Source organism: Salvelinus fontinalis, chromosome 18 (assembly GCF_029448725.1).
Source record: "Salvelinus fontinalis isolate EN_2023a chromosome 18, ASM2944872v1, whole genome shotgun sequence".
NCBI classification, from domain to species: Eukaryota; Metazoa; Chordata; class Actinopteri; order Salmoniformes; family Salmonidae; genus Salvelinus; species Salvelinus fontinalis.
In genome coordinates, this window is record NC_074682.1 from 29,002,533 (window position 1) to 29,017,403 (window position 14,871).

Below are 14,871 nucleotides of genomic sequence, written 5' to 3' on the forward strand. Positions count from 1 at the left end.
CTCTCTCTCTCCGTCTGTCTGTCTCTCTCTCTCTCTCCGTCTGTCTGTCTCTCTCCGTCTGTCTGTCTGTCTCTCTCTCTCCGTCTGTCTGTCTCTCTCTCTCTCCGTCTGTCTGTCTGTCTCTCTCTCTCCGTCTGTCTGTCTGTCTGTCTCTCTCTCTCCGTCTGTCTGTCTCTCTCTCTCCGTCTGTCTGTCTCTCTCTCTCTCTCCGTCTGTCTGTCTCTCTCCGTCTGTCTGTCTGTCTGTCTCTCTCCGTCTGTCTGCCTCTCTCTCTCCCTCTGACTGTCTCTCTCTCTCTCCGTCTGTCTGTCTCTCTCTCTCTCCGTCTGTCTGTCTCTCTCTCTCTCTCCGTCTGTCTGTCTTTCTCTCTCTCTCCGTCTGTCCGGCTGTCTCTCTCTCCGTCTGTCCGTCTTTCTGTCTGTCTGTCCGTCTGTCTGTCTCTCCATCTGTCTGTCTTGCTCCGTCTGTCTGTCTGCCTCTCTCTCTCTGTCTGTCTGCCTTTCTCTATCCGTCTGTCTGTCTCTCTCTCTCCGTCTGTCTGTCTCTCTCTCTCCGTCTGTCTGCCTCTCTCTCTCCGTCTGTCTGTCTCTCTCTCTCCGTCTGTCTGTCTCTCTCTCTCCGTCTGTCTGTCTCTCTCCGTCTGTCTGTCTGTCTCTCTCTCTCCGTCTGTCTGTCTCTCTCTCTCTCCGTCTGTCTGTCTGTCTCTCTCCGTCTGTCTGTCTGTCTCTCTCTCTCCGTCTGTCTGCCTCTCTCTCTCCGTCTGTCTGTCTCTCTCTGTCTTTCTGTCTGTCTGCCTCTCTCTCCGTCTGTCTGCCTCTCTCTCCGTCTGTCTGCCTCTCTCTCCGTCTGTCTGCATCTCTCTCTCCGTCTGTCTGCCTCTCTCTCCGTCTGTCTGCCTCTCTCTCCGTCTGTCTGCCTCTCTCTCCGTCTGTCTGCCTCTCTCTCCGTCTGTCTGCATCTCTCTCTCCGTCTGTCTGCCTCTCTCTCTCCGTCTGTTTGCCTCTCTCTCTCCGTCTGTCTGTCTCTCTCTCCGTCGGTCTGTCTGTTTCTCTCTCTCTCTCCGTCTGTCTGTCTAGCTTTCTCTCTCTCTCCATCTGTCTGTCTGTCTGTCTGTCCGTTTGTCTGTCTCTCCGTCTGTCTGTCTTTCTCCGTCTGTCTGTCTTTCTCCGTCTGTCTGTCTTTCTCCGTCTGTCTGTCTGTCTGTCTGCCTCTCTCTCTCTCCGTCTGTCTGTCTCTCTCTCTCTCTCTCTCTCCGTCTGTCTGTCTGTCTCTCTCCGTCTGTCTATCTGTCTCTCTCTCTCCGTCTGTCTTTCTGTCTCTCTCTTTCTCCGTCTGTCTGCATGTCTCTCTCCGTCTGTCTGTCTCTCTCTCGCTCGCCGTCTGTCTGTCTCTCTCTCCGTCTGTCTGTCTGTCTCTCTCCGTCTGTCTATCTGTCTCTCTCTCTCCGTCTGTCTTTCTGTCTCTCTCTTTCTCCGTCTGTCTGCATGTCTCTCTCCGTCTGTCTGTCTGTCTCTCTCTCTGTCTGTCTTTCTTCGTCTGTCTGTCTGTCTGTCACTCTCTCTCCGTCTGTCTGTCTGTCTGTCTCTCTCTCTCTCCGTCTGTCTGTCTGTCTCTCTCTCTCTCCGTCTGTCTGTCTGTCTGTCTCTCTCTCCGTCTGTCTGTCTGTCTGTCTCTCTCCGTCTGTCTGCCTGTCTCTCTCTCCGTCTGTCTGTCTCTCTCTCCGTCTGTCTGTCTCTCTCTCTCTCCGTCTGTCTGTCTCTCTCTCTCCGTCTGTCTGTCTCTCTCTCTCCGTCTGTCTCTCTCTCTCTCTCCGTCTGTCTCTCTCTCTCTCTCCGTCTGTCTCTCTCTCTCTCTCCGTCTGTCTCTCTCTCTCTCTCCGTCTGTCTCTCTCTCTCCGTCTGTCTGTCTGTCTCCGTCTGTCTGTCTGTCTCTCTCTCTCCGTTTGTCTGTCTGTCTCTCTCTCTCCGTTTGTCTGTCTGTCTCTCTCTCCGTTTGTCTGTCTGTCTCTCTCTCTCCGTCTGTCTGCATCTCTCTCTCCGTCTGTCTGTCTGTCTGTCTCTCTCTCTCTCCGTCTGTCTGTCTCTCTCTCTCTCTCTCCGTCTGTCTCTCTCTCTCCGTCTGTCTGTCTGTCTCTCTCTCCGTCTGTCCGTCTGTCTGTCTGTCCGTCTGTCTGTCTCTCCGTCTGTCTGTCTGTCTTTCTCTGTCTGTCTGTCTTTCTCTGTCTGTCTGTCTTTCCCTGTCTGTCTGTCTGTCTCTCTCTCTCCGTCTGTCTGTCTGTCTCTCTCTCTCCGTCTGTCTGCCTCTCTCTCTCTCCGTCTGTCTCTCTCTCTCTCCGTCTGTCTCTCTCTCCATCTGTCTGTCTCTCTCTCTCCGTCTGTCTGTCTCTCTCTCTCTCCGTCTGTCTGTCTGTCTCTCTCTCTCCGTCTGTCTGTCTGTCTTTCTCTCTCCGTCTATCTCTTTCTCTCCCTCTCCGTCTGTCTCTTTCTCTCCATCTGTCTGTTTCTCTCTCTCTGTCTCTCTCCATCTGTCTCTCCGTCTGTCTGTCTGTCTGTCTGTCTGTCAGTCTGTCTGTCAGTCTGTCTGTCTCTCGCTGTCTGTCTCTCTCTCTTCGTCTGTGTCTCTCTCTCTTCGTCTGTGTCTCTCTCTCTTCGTCTGTCTCTCTCTCTCTTCGTCTGTCTCTCTCTCTCTTCGTCTGTCTCTCTCTCTCTTCGTCTGTCTCTCTCTCTCTCCGTCTGTCTGTCTCTCTCTCCGTCTGTCTGTCTCTCTCTCTCTCCGTCTGTCTGTCTCTCTCTCCATCTGTCTGTCTCTCCCTCCATCTGTCTGTCTCTCTCTCCGTCAGTCTGTCTCTCTCTCCGTCAGTCTGTCTCTCACCGTTTCAATGGGGTGTATGTCCCATTTGATGAAATCTTGTTTTGCAATATTTTGTCTGTCTGTCCCCGTCCGTCCGTCCGTCTGTCTCTGTCCCTCCGTCCGTCCGTCCGTCTGTCTCCGTCCGTCTGTCTCCGTCTGTCTGTCTGTCCGTATGTCTCCGTCCGTCTGTCTGTCTCCGTCCGTCCGTCTCCGTCCGTCCGTCTGTCTCCGTCCGTATGTCTCCGTCCGTATGTCTCCGTCTGTATGTCTCCGTCCGTCCATCTGTCTCCGTCTGTATGTCTCCGTCCGTCCATCTGTCTCCGTCCGTATGTCTCCGTCTGTATGTCTCCGTCTGTATGTCTCCGTCCGTCCATCTGTCTCCGTCCGTATGTCTCCGTCCGTATGTCTCCGTCTGTATGTCTCCGTCTGTATGTCTCCGTCCGTCCGTATGTCTCCGTCCGTATGTCTCCGTCCGTATGTCTCCGTCTGTATGTCTCCGTCTGTATGTCTCCGTCTGTATGTCTCTCTCTCTAGCATATGTTTAGCTGATTGTCTTTAATACCATGAACTGCTCTTCCTGGCGTTAATGCCTCTTCCGTGTTGCTAATTTATTCCCAGCCAGTCACCCAAGCTGTGGGGTCTCTCCGTTAGTGTGACGGGCTCGAAGAGGACGTGTAGCCCACTGAATGGCAGTCTGGGCGTCATTCATCTCTCTAAGGAGGAGAAGGTAGGCTGTCTGGATGAGTGTGAAGCTGATGATATTAGGCTGGGATTTAACTGAACCACAGGGGTGACTGCCAACCCAGAACAACGCTCCTCACAACGCCATACTGGCACAGACTGCCAAGTACACAAATAGATACACAGATTAACTAGCAGAATCAGATGCAAAAAAAATAAAACCTTTTATTGGTCACATACACATATTTAGCAGATGTTATCACGGGTGTAACTCACACACACTCACTCACTCCTATTCTGTAATCCCCAAACCCAGAGGTCCTTCTACTTAGGGTACAGAGTATGTGAATGTAGGGGTTTGTCTGGTGATAAGCAGATTTATCCAAGCATTACTATTGATTTATTATCTAATTACACAGCCATCGTAATGGAGGCACTTTGGAGTAAATTGGAGAGTTGCAGAGGTAAGGTTTGGGCAAAATGAGCTTTTCATGGCTGTAGTGTAATTGTAATTGTGGGTGGCAGTGCTACAGACCCCTGGGTCCAATGTGTGTGTGTGTCGATCACACAAGAAAGAGATGACACACTTCTTGAAGGAAAAGGGAGGGAAAACAAGAAAAGGAGAGATATGTGACAGCTTTAACCCACCTTTGACCAGAGTGTGTTTGTCAGTGGGAGAGGAACGAGCCAGCACACGCAGCTTGGGCCACACCTTATCCAGACGCTCTTGCTCCACCTAGAGCACAGGAGTACACAGTGTCAGCATCTCTACTACTATATCATTTACGTCCCCATGCCGGTCTCACCTCTATTATATCAAAATAAAAGTCCTGTGGTGTGTCTCACCTCTCCCTGGTCATTACGGATCAGCTGGTTGAACTCTTTGCCCTCCAGACACAGGAAGTCCTCGCCCGGCAACAGGATGCCACACTTGGTTGCTATGGCACGGGCGGTGTTGATGTTGTCCCCGGTAACCATGCGCACGGTGATGCCAGCCTTCTGGCACTTGAGGATAGCATCAGGTACCTTTAGGGGAGGGAGGAGAGAGTCATGACTAAGTTCACTACAAGGACATTGGTCATCTAGTATTGTGGAGTTATATGTCCACTTAAAAATGTAAAATACATTTTTTGGTATACGTAGTACCAGTGCTGGACTCAGACCAGTCTGTGTAAGGTATGTGTGTATCTGAGTGTATTCTGTATGTATATTCCCCTCCACACGTTCCCTACTCCATTTTGTACCACCGTTGATCTCAGTAACAGTGTCGCAGGTTATTTTAGTCTCCCTCTCAGCACGACAGTGTGAATCCCTGACAGCTTCTGCTCATTCTAGCGTGACCTCTCAACCCTCTGTGCGTGTGAGTCTCTTTCTCTGTGTGTCTGAGTGAAGTCTTGTGTAATTAGCCACCCTCAGCTATGTGATGAGTTACTCCTCATTAGACCAATCAGATCACTTATTTATAGATCATTAGAAAGCCCCCACAGACGTCTGCCTATCACACCGCTGAGCCCCCAACCCCTTCCCCCACCCCGTCTGCCCTCACACAAACCACTAAACGTGTAGTTACACTGTCTACACAACCCTCCCCCCACCCCCCACAATAACACAGAATTCTAAGGAAATAAATAACCCACGATGGTGGAATGCTCCCACACTAGCACTGGCAGACCAGACCACCTAATGGAAACATCCACTCACAGACCTACGATCGATAACTCTTCAATGTTCCCCTGTAGTTTGAACCATGATAACATCTCTGATGCTTTGCATTTTCCCTCAGTAATGCATTTGAATAATAAAATGACGCAGGTGTTCTTTCCCCATCTATCATGGTAATGAAGGGTGCCTCATCTCCATAATTAATGGATGATATTTGTGAATATTCTACATACCAGAAACTCATTTCAGAGAAGCTGCTGTCACGTAAATATCAGCGCTAAAGTGCACAGACATTATAAATATCCTAGCATGGCTGCTACAGTACAGCACCTTTCCGCTAGCAGCTAGCCGCCCTTCCCTTCCAACCCTATTGGGAACTGGTAGAGTGTCTGTCACCCGCTGGCTACAAAGCTATTTCCATCCACTATGTTATCTGCTGCTGCTTGACATTCAAAACTCTAATGACTATCAGTGAGTCATGTGAAAGACACAGCAAGTGGCGGTCGAGCGAATCAAGAAACTAGCTAATATGTTACAGCCACGCTCTTTAAAATGGCTGTATCAGCAGGATTCATAATGCTGTTTTCACCAGAGCTCAGTAGGTTCAGCACACTGTCCGCCATATTGACACCAAAAGCTTGTTGATATTACATTTCCATTGTAATTGGCAGGTTCACGGGCTCTGGCTGGGGCTATAGAGAAGACTCTTTAGGAGACAAGAGGGCCATTTCAGTTCTCTAGGGCCGCAGTGGAGTGAGGAGGGTTGAACATGAGCGTTCATCTCACTCAATTGGCTACACTTACGTGTGATGTGTGTGTGTGTGTGTGTGTGTGTGTGTGTGTGTGTGTGTGTGTGTGTGTGTGTGTGTGTGTGTGTGTGTGTGTGTGTGTGTGAGAGTGTGTGTGTGTGAGAGTGTGAGAGAGAGACTGTGCATGTGTCTGTGTGTGCAGATGAGCTTTTCCGTCAAACACCAGCTCTCTAATATAGATACTGGCTGCCTGCAGTTATCGTAGCATAGCAGAACGTAGATCACTGCACCACTGGCCGTATGACACTGATTTTAACTATTTAATATGATAGATTGTTGATATCAGTGTCATATGCACCCAGTCTCTTATTTAAGCAATAAGGCCAGAGGAGGTGTGGTATATGGCCAATATACAACGGCTAATGGCTGTTCTTATGCAAAACGCAACGCGGAGTGCCTGGACACAGCCCGTAGGTGCCGTATTGCTATTATAAACTGGTTACCAATGTAATTAGAGCAGTAAAAATAAATGTTTGCCATACATATGGTATATGGTCTGATATACCATGACTGTCAGCCAATCAGTATGCAGGTCTCAAACCACCCAGTTTATAATATAAGATATACCTCGTCTATAGTTCTTGGTCCTCATGCACTTATAAGTGGCTCTCAAATTGTTCCTTTCATTGACTTCTGCAGTCAATATGATATCATATGACTGGAGCCAGCAGGTTCCTGAGCTAATTCAATATATTTAATGGGGATCAGATGTTTGAGTCACACTGCAGCAAAACAGTTCATTATTTCATGGAAAATTGAACAGATCAACAAAATCCTTCAGCAGTGGTTTGGAGAAATCTTATTCTGACAAACAACAATCCATTAAGACCTCTAGTATATTGGGCTTCATTATCTATACCTCTGATACTGTGGTCAACCTCCAAACAACATACTACACAGCTAATCTAAGCAGTCATATCCAACATCAGCTCTGAAGATATCAACTCTCCCCCCCAAAAATATATATACAGTATCAGTCAAATGTTTGGACACACCTACTCATTCAAGGGTTTTTCTTTATTTTTACTATTTTCTACATTACAGAATAATAATGAAGACATCAAAACTATGAAATAACAAAGTGTTAAACAAATTCAAATATATTTTACATTTGAGATTCTTCAAAGTAGCCACCCTTTGCCTCAATGACAACTTTGCACGCGCTTGGCATTCTCTCAACCAGCTTCATGAGGCAGTCACCTGGAATGCATTTCAATTAATAGGTGTGCCTTGTTTAAAGTTAATTTGTGGAACTCTTTCCTTCTTAATGCGTTTGAGCCAATCAGCTGTGTTGTGACAAGGTAGGGGTGTTATACAGAAGATAGCCATATTTGGTGAAAGACCAGGTCTATATTATGGCAAGAACAGCTCAAATAAGCAAAGAGAAATGACAGTCCATCATCACTAAGACATGAAGGTCAGTCAATTCGGAAAATTTCAATAACTTTAAAAGTTTTTTCAAGTGCAGTCGCAAAAACCATCAAGCGCTATGATGAAACTGGCTCTCATGAGGACCGCCTGTCACGATCGTCGTAATGTAGAAGAGAGGAGGACCAAGGCGCAGCGTGAACATTTAACATTACATTTAAGTCATTTAGCAGACGCTCTTATCCAGAGCGACTTACAAGTACATATATTCATACTTTTTTTGTACTGGTCCCCCGTGGGAATCAAACCCACAACCCTGGCGTTGCAAGCGCCATGCTCTACCAACTGAGCCACACGGGACGTGAATACATTCTTCTATTTATTAATGAGGAAACAAAGAACACTTGACAAACTTACAAAACAACAAACGAACGGGACGCTATATATAAACAGTGCAGACACAAGCAACTAACATATAGACAATAACCCACAACCCACAATACAAAACAGGCTACCTAAATATGGTTCCCGATCAGAGACAACGCAAAACACCTGTCTCTGTTTGAGAACCATATCAGGCCAAACGCATAGAAATAGACAAACCAGACATACAACATAGAATGCCCACTCAGATCACACCCTGACCAAACAAAACATAAAACATACAAAGCAAACTATGGTCAGGGAGTGACACCGCCACAGGAAAGGAAGACCCAGAGTTACATTTGCTGCGGAGGATAACTTCATTAGAGCTACCAGCCTCAGAAATTGCAGCCCAAATAAATGCTTCACAGAGTTCAAGTAACGGACAGATCTCAACATTAACTTTTCAGAAGAGACTATGTGAATCAGGCCTTCATGGTCAAATTTCTGCCAAGAAACCACTACTAAAGGACACCAATAAGAAGCTTGGGACAAGAAACACGAGCAATGGACATTAGACCGGTGGAAATCTGTTCTTTGGTCTGATAAGTCCAAATTTGAGATTTTTGGATCCAACCGCCGTGTCTTTGTGAGACGCAGAGTAGGTGAACGGATGATCTCTGCATATGTAGTTCCCACCGTGAAGCATGGAAGTGGTGTGATGGTGTGGGGGCGCTTTGCTGGTGACACTGTCTGTGATTTATTTATGAATTCAAGGCACACTTAACCAGAATGGCTACCACAGCATTCTGCAGCAATACGCCATCCCATCTGGATTGCGCTTAGTGGGACTATCATTTGTTTTTCAACAGGGCAATGACCCAACACACCTCCAGGATGTTTAAGGGCTATTTGACCAAGAAGGAGAGTGATGGCGTGCTGCATCAGATGACCTGGCCTCCACAATCACCCGACCTCAACCCAGTTGAGATGGTTTGGGATGATTTGGACTGCAGAGTGAAGTAAAAGCAGCCAACAAGTGCTCAGCATATGTGGGAACTCTTTCTAGACTGTTGGAAAAGCAATCCTCATGCTGGTTGAGAGAATGCCAAGAGTGTGCAAAGCTGTCATCAAGGCAAAGGGTAGCTACTTTGAAGAATCTCAAATACAAAATATATTTTTATTTGTTTAACACTTATTTGGTTAATACATGATTCCATATGTGTTATTTCATAGGTGTTATGTCTTCACTATTATTCTACAATGTGGAAAATATTAAAAATAAAGAAAAACCCTTGAATGAGTAGGTGTCCAAACTTTTGAATAGTACTGTATATTTATGCACTTTCTGATCAGTTAGAGGGTGTTCACCAGAGCTTGTTTTGTTCAGGCAGAATGCATCTGTCCATGTCTCACCTCAGGTCTGACGGGGTCCTCAATGCCGACCACACAGATGCAGGTGAGCTCGTTGAGGATATCGACCTCGTTGTCCCAGTTTGGTTCTCCTGCCTCGGCAGGGAAGTCCCTGTAGGCCACACAGATGGTCCTTAGACCGTCACAGGCCATGGGCTCAATCACCACCTTCACCATCTCATCACGGTCCTTAGGCTTGAAGATACGTGGCTCCCCGTTCATGTCCAGGATACGGGAACATCTAGAGGGCGAGGAGGGAAGGAGGAGGAGGGGGTAGGAGGGGAGGAGGGGGGGGGGGGCGAGGGGAGGGGGAGGGAAAAATAGAAAGATGGACTTGATCATCCTCCCCCTCCTATCTTGGTGTATCCATTCATCAACGAAAGATATGCCCAATCCCCCCCCCCCCTCTCCCTCCCGTCTGTACTTGCGTAGGACGATCTCAGAGGCTCCCTTGCTGTACATGCGAAAGCCGCTACCGTCTGTGTTCTTCAGCACCGTGCTCATGCTCTTACGGGATGAGTTGAAGGTGTACACCTGGAAACACACCTCTCAGTTAGTTATAACTCCCATATTATCACAATATGCTATATTACTATAGTACACTAGTTTGTGTATAAGTTAGCTTTCTGTAGGAATAACGGGCAGTAGGTTATTTGTAAATTTAGTCTTGGAGCCACACAGAACACACATTTATAGAAGTTCAATAAGTTACAGATTGCACATTTAACTTCATTGATACATTTTGAAGCAGCTACAAACCTTGTACAGCTTCTCCTCAGAAATCTCGTCCCTGATTGGCTGGTAGTCCCTCTTCAGTTCCAGTACGAAGCCCAATAGGGAGCATTCTGTCTTGTTGCCAACGTGGCGGGGCAGACCTCCCTCCTTCTCTGGAGACTGGAGAAACAAACAAAACATTACACACACCCTACTTACTGTATGCTACAAACATGTATATTTCACGAAGAAGACATACAGTAAAAGGAACATTGAGATATGCATCCTACAGAGTGTAAAAGCAACCATGAAGATATGCACTAGAGAAGAAGACTATGCATCTGTAAGGATGTGCACACACTGCGTACATATGACATGAAGCTCCACATGTCGAGGCGCTATGGTCCAAGGAATGAACGAAGATGAGTGCGTGATTCTCCTAAGGGCTATTTAAAGCCTGTATCTTCATTCTTATGTGATTATCTGGTGGTATTGATGGGCTGATGAATGAATGGATAGAAAGCAGTATCATGTTTCTGGAATGATATTATGGACCATCTTTACTAAAGACTGGGACGATATTAGCGTGTGCTTCAAGTGCCTCACTTAAGGATTTGTGTGTGGGTGTGTTTGGGTGTGCGTGTGTGAGAGTGAGCGGTGAAGGTTTATTGTGCATGCTCATTCAATTTCTGCATTTGAGGATGGGTGTGTAAGTGTACATTGTGTGTGTATGTGTGTATGTGTGTGTGTGTGTGTGTGTGTGTGTGTGTGCGTGCATCTCTCTCTCTCACCAGGATCTTAGTAGTATAGGCTGAGTTGATGGCGATGCTGTTGACCAGGACTTCCAGTGTGGATGGTTTGATGACGTCGGGTTCCGGTACTTTCTTGTAGTGTGTGTCTCCCAAGTAGGCCTGCACCACGGTCATACGGTTCATGGTGAGGGTGCCTGTCTTGTCGGAGCAGATGGTCGTAGCGTTCCCCATTGTCTCACACGCATCCAGGTGACGCACCAGGTTATTGTCTTTCATCATTTTCTACACAGGGGACAAGACAGACATTAGAGGTCAGTGCTGTGTGTGTGTGACCTGACAGAGTAAGTCTGGGAGATGGTGGCAGCTAGCGACAGCCCCTCTGGCACTGCCACTACCAGCACCGTGTGCGTGTTGCTTTGTGTGTACCTTGACAGAGTAGGCCAGAGAGATGGTGACGGCTAGAGGCAGCCCCTCAGGCACAGCCACCACCAGCACAGTGACTCCGATGATGAAGAACTTGACAAAGTACTGGATGTAGATGGGGGTACACTCCTTCAGCCATGGGCGACCCTGCACCCCGAACGTGTCAATCACGAAGTACAGAATGAGAATGATCACCGTCACTGCTGACATGATCAGACCTGGGCAAAAGAAACAAAGTATACTGTTTCTATCTGGCGGTCAAATCCAGGAGCAGGCATGTACAGATGTAGGACCTTAATTTGATCACCCTGTTGCAGGAGGACATTTTAAACTTGTATTGTATTTCAGGTTTAAAAAGGCTTCCAAAGTTTGGAATTTCCACTGAAATGTCATACTTGATCGGCCCTTACGAAAAATGTTTTAACCCCTACAAAAATGTCTATTGGTTATAATCCACATAATAATTCACATTTCCTGTTGCTGCAGGATTATTTTTCTGCTGTAGCAAAATGGCTCAAATTACGATTTTACATCTGTATGTACAACTGTGTGTACGTGTGTCAGGGTCCTAATGTTTTTAAGACTCTTACCTGCCTTCCCGATCTGCAATGTCTATGTGTGTGTGCCTGTGAAGGGATGTGTGCACGTGCATCTCTGCCTCTGACCTCACCTGCCTTCCCGATTAGCACAGCCAGTTTGGTGAGTTTGCCCTGCAGCACAGACTTCTCCTTCTTGGTGATCTGAACCCTCTTCACCTGTTTGACCTCCACCTCCGGCTCCTTCTCCTCGGACTCAACCTCACTCTTCAGGGGCTGGATCTCCAGGGCAATGCCGTCCTGGGTCTTAGCTATGGGACAGGGTAGATGGATGAGGAAATAGGTAGGGTAGAGGGAGGTGGTGGTGGGAAGAGGGCGGTGGGGGTGGAGGAGGGCAATTAGTGGGGGGGGGGGGGGAGCAGGAACAGACATTCCAAAAAGGAGGAGGCAGGAGGAAGGGAGATCGAGGGGTTGTGGTTCACTTCCGGTTGGAAGAGAGACAGAAACACGGTCACCAGATCACCAGACTCAGGTCCTGAGCAGTGATCCACTAAACCATGTGGATCATTTAATCTCTTAAACCAGAACAGATCCCTTGTGATCAACACTGATGTTATTATTTGTTGTTAGCGGTCAGTTTGATGGAGAGTTCAGCAAATGCGATTTATTCTTCATTAAAGTAAAGTACTCAATAATTAACTAATTGTTTAGATACTCTAATGCATAAATGAAATATTACGAAAGCAGGGAAGTGTTGGAAAGAGTAAACACACAGCACAGAATTCATCAGAAAATGATTGAGATAAAAGTAAGGATTTAACAATATATTTTTTTTTTGTAGCAGCAATTTAACGCTATACAACTTCTCCCAGATGGCGCATTTCCATACAGGATTTACCCCAGTGTTTCACTCAAAACGCTCACATTTTTCTGTTCCCATCTATGCGGGCCGGAACCCGTGTCTCACTGGGCCATGGCTCTGGCGGACTTGCTTTCACCTGGGGCCAAAGCCAGGCCCCTGGTACTTTTCAGCCTGCATTTACATAACAATGGCTAACTGTGAACACCTTTTCGCATAGCAACTGTCTTGATGATGCAGAGGTTGTTGATTCTGCTCTCCCCAAGTCTTTAGTGTGACTCTCCCGATGGAAACACAATTACACTAGAGTTGACATTAACATAAAACGCTGCCGACACACTGGTGTGGGGGTAAGTCTCCATGGAAATGCGCCAAGAAGAGTCTATGGAGATGGTTTTTGGTTTTACATCATACATCATACTTTTTTCTACCATGTTATTGACTTGTCTATTGTTTACTCCATGTGTAACTCTGTGTTGTTGTCTGTTCACACTGCTATGCTTTATCTTGGCCAGGTCGCAGTTGCAAATGAGAACTTGTTCTCAACTAGCCTACCTGGTTAAATAAAGGTGAAATAAAAATAAAAATAAACATATAACAGAGGATATTTTCAGAACATGGAAGTACAGGTTGTAAATTCTACAATGGTTCCTTTGCGAGGGATTGTCAACTGAACGTATTTCATCTCTGCTACAGAGCTCAGTCATGTTTTACAAACGCAAATAAGATATTTGCATTTCACCACTTCAATATCTTATATTTACTCTGTTTGTTCTCTAGCTCGGTCTCTTTTCCAGTAGAAATAGTCCACAATATCTAAGGGCGAGTATAAAAAAGGTGGTAAAATAAAAGATCAGTATTCTATGGTAATCAGTGTCATATGCATTGCTATGGATTCTATTTGTGGCCCATGCAAACTCAACACCAGTGAATTTAAAGTACATTCACAATCGAGTTGGATCATTTTGTACCCATGTCATTTTTGCTGTAACGTTTTTTGCTCACACTCCTAAAATGTCTGTACTTGAAGTCCCTTGTATTGAGCATAGTGACTCTGCCACCCCTGAGAATAGGCCACCAGTCAGGGGATACCGAGTCAGTCCTAACATAAAACCCATTAGATCAGACCCATCAGACTGAACACAGCCACACACTGACTGGACTGGCAGACTGACGCACGGATGGACGGACGGGCTGACTCACTGACGGATGCACAGCACTTACAGACGCAGCACGGACCACGACGAGGGGTGGGGGGGGGGGGTTGCGAGTGTGTTACCTCTCAAAAAAACTAAAAGAAACTGACAAACTGAAAAAAAGAGAACAAAAAACAAAGCAGAGAGATACAACCACTACAAAAATAAAATGATGAGGTAGAAGACGAGGCTGCACATCTCCAGAAGTAGTTTTTTTGCGAAAGAGACAGAAAAATAAATAGAGAGGTAGAGTCAAACAGTGAACGCGAGAAGAGAGTACGAGACAGCATGAGGTCCCGAGCAACATCCTGGAAAGAGGCAACAGTGAGAGAAAAGAAACAGAACAGACAACAATCCACAGCCCATTGATCATTTCAGGGTGCAACTCCCACAATGAGCCACTTCCCAGAGTTTGTACAGTCTCCCTAACCCCTTGACCCTCGTTCTGAAGTTAGCATTAGATAGATAGAATCATTTAGATTATAATTCTATATAGAATGTCTATTATAATTCTGTTTGGATGCCTTCTTTTTTAAACTAAGCCCAAAAACTATTACCAAATTCCCAGATACTGAAACATGATATCAGGCGTCCTACCACTCCTATTCCATTTACTCTCAGGAGCCACAGATTACTTGGCATGCATAAAGCTACCACACTGGATAAACTACTCATCAGCATGTGGACATTTTCAGAATATATATTTCATGTTGTGAATGCAGGTTGGGTCGACCTGTCCCTATTAATTTAATGTTGTCCTACTCTAGCATTAGCTACCGCTCCATGCTGGAGAGGAGAGAAGCTGTTTACTAGTGAAAGGCCAAGGGCGAGGGGAAGGAGAGAGGAGAGGGCAGGAGGGCTGGGGAGGGTCTGTGAGCAGCAGATGCTCAGGCCCTGGGAGGCTGAGTGAGGGGGGGAGACAGCTTGGATGAGTTCTGGATGACACGTCACATGGAGGGTGGAGCGGGCCAGGCAAGCTGTAGGAGCTACAACACCCCGGGTGTCAATCTAAACATAGCATGTGAGGATGAAACTTCCTATTTGGGGTTAGTAGAACTAACCCTTTTGCAGCTCTGTGATTGAGGTAAAGCTAACCTCATTTAGCCCTAGAAGGGATACAAATCTACTGGAGTTGTTGTGTTATTATTTTAACCCCATATAGCTCTGACGGATATACGTGCAGTAGTCTACAACAGAAGGATAAAGAAGGATACTCCTGGGAAGCTCTGTGATTGATAAAGGTTG

The 14,871-nt window shown here is 46.5% G+C and overlaps 1 protein-coding gene across 1 annotated transcript in view; it reads right to left on the minus strand.

The window, feature by feature from the left end:
- The window catches only part of LOC129816011 (plasma membrane calcium-transporting ATPase 1-like), a 188,618-nt gene that overhangs the window by 73,945 nt on the left and 99,802 nt on the right, over positions 1-14,871 (minus strand). Inside the window, exons 8-15 of the mRNA XM_055870207.1 lie at positions 11,706-11,882; positions 11,039-11,253; positions 10,652-10,894; positions 9,906-10,040; positions 9,571-9,680; positions 9,150-9,387; positions 4,378-4,557; positions 4,067-4,267 (exon numbers count right to left, since the gene is read on the minus strand). Of these exons, the coding sequence (XP_055726182.1) occupies positions 4,067-4,267; positions 4,378-4,557; positions 9,150-9,387; positions 9,571-9,680; positions 9,906-10,040; positions 10,652-10,894; positions 11,039-11,253; positions 11,706-11,882 (1,499 nt within the window). The remainder of the gene's footprint in view (positions 1-4,066; positions 4,268-4,377; positions 4,558-9,149; positions 9,388-9,570; positions 9,681-9,905; positions 10,041-10,651; positions 10,895-11,038; positions 11,254-11,705; positions 11,883-14,871) is intronic.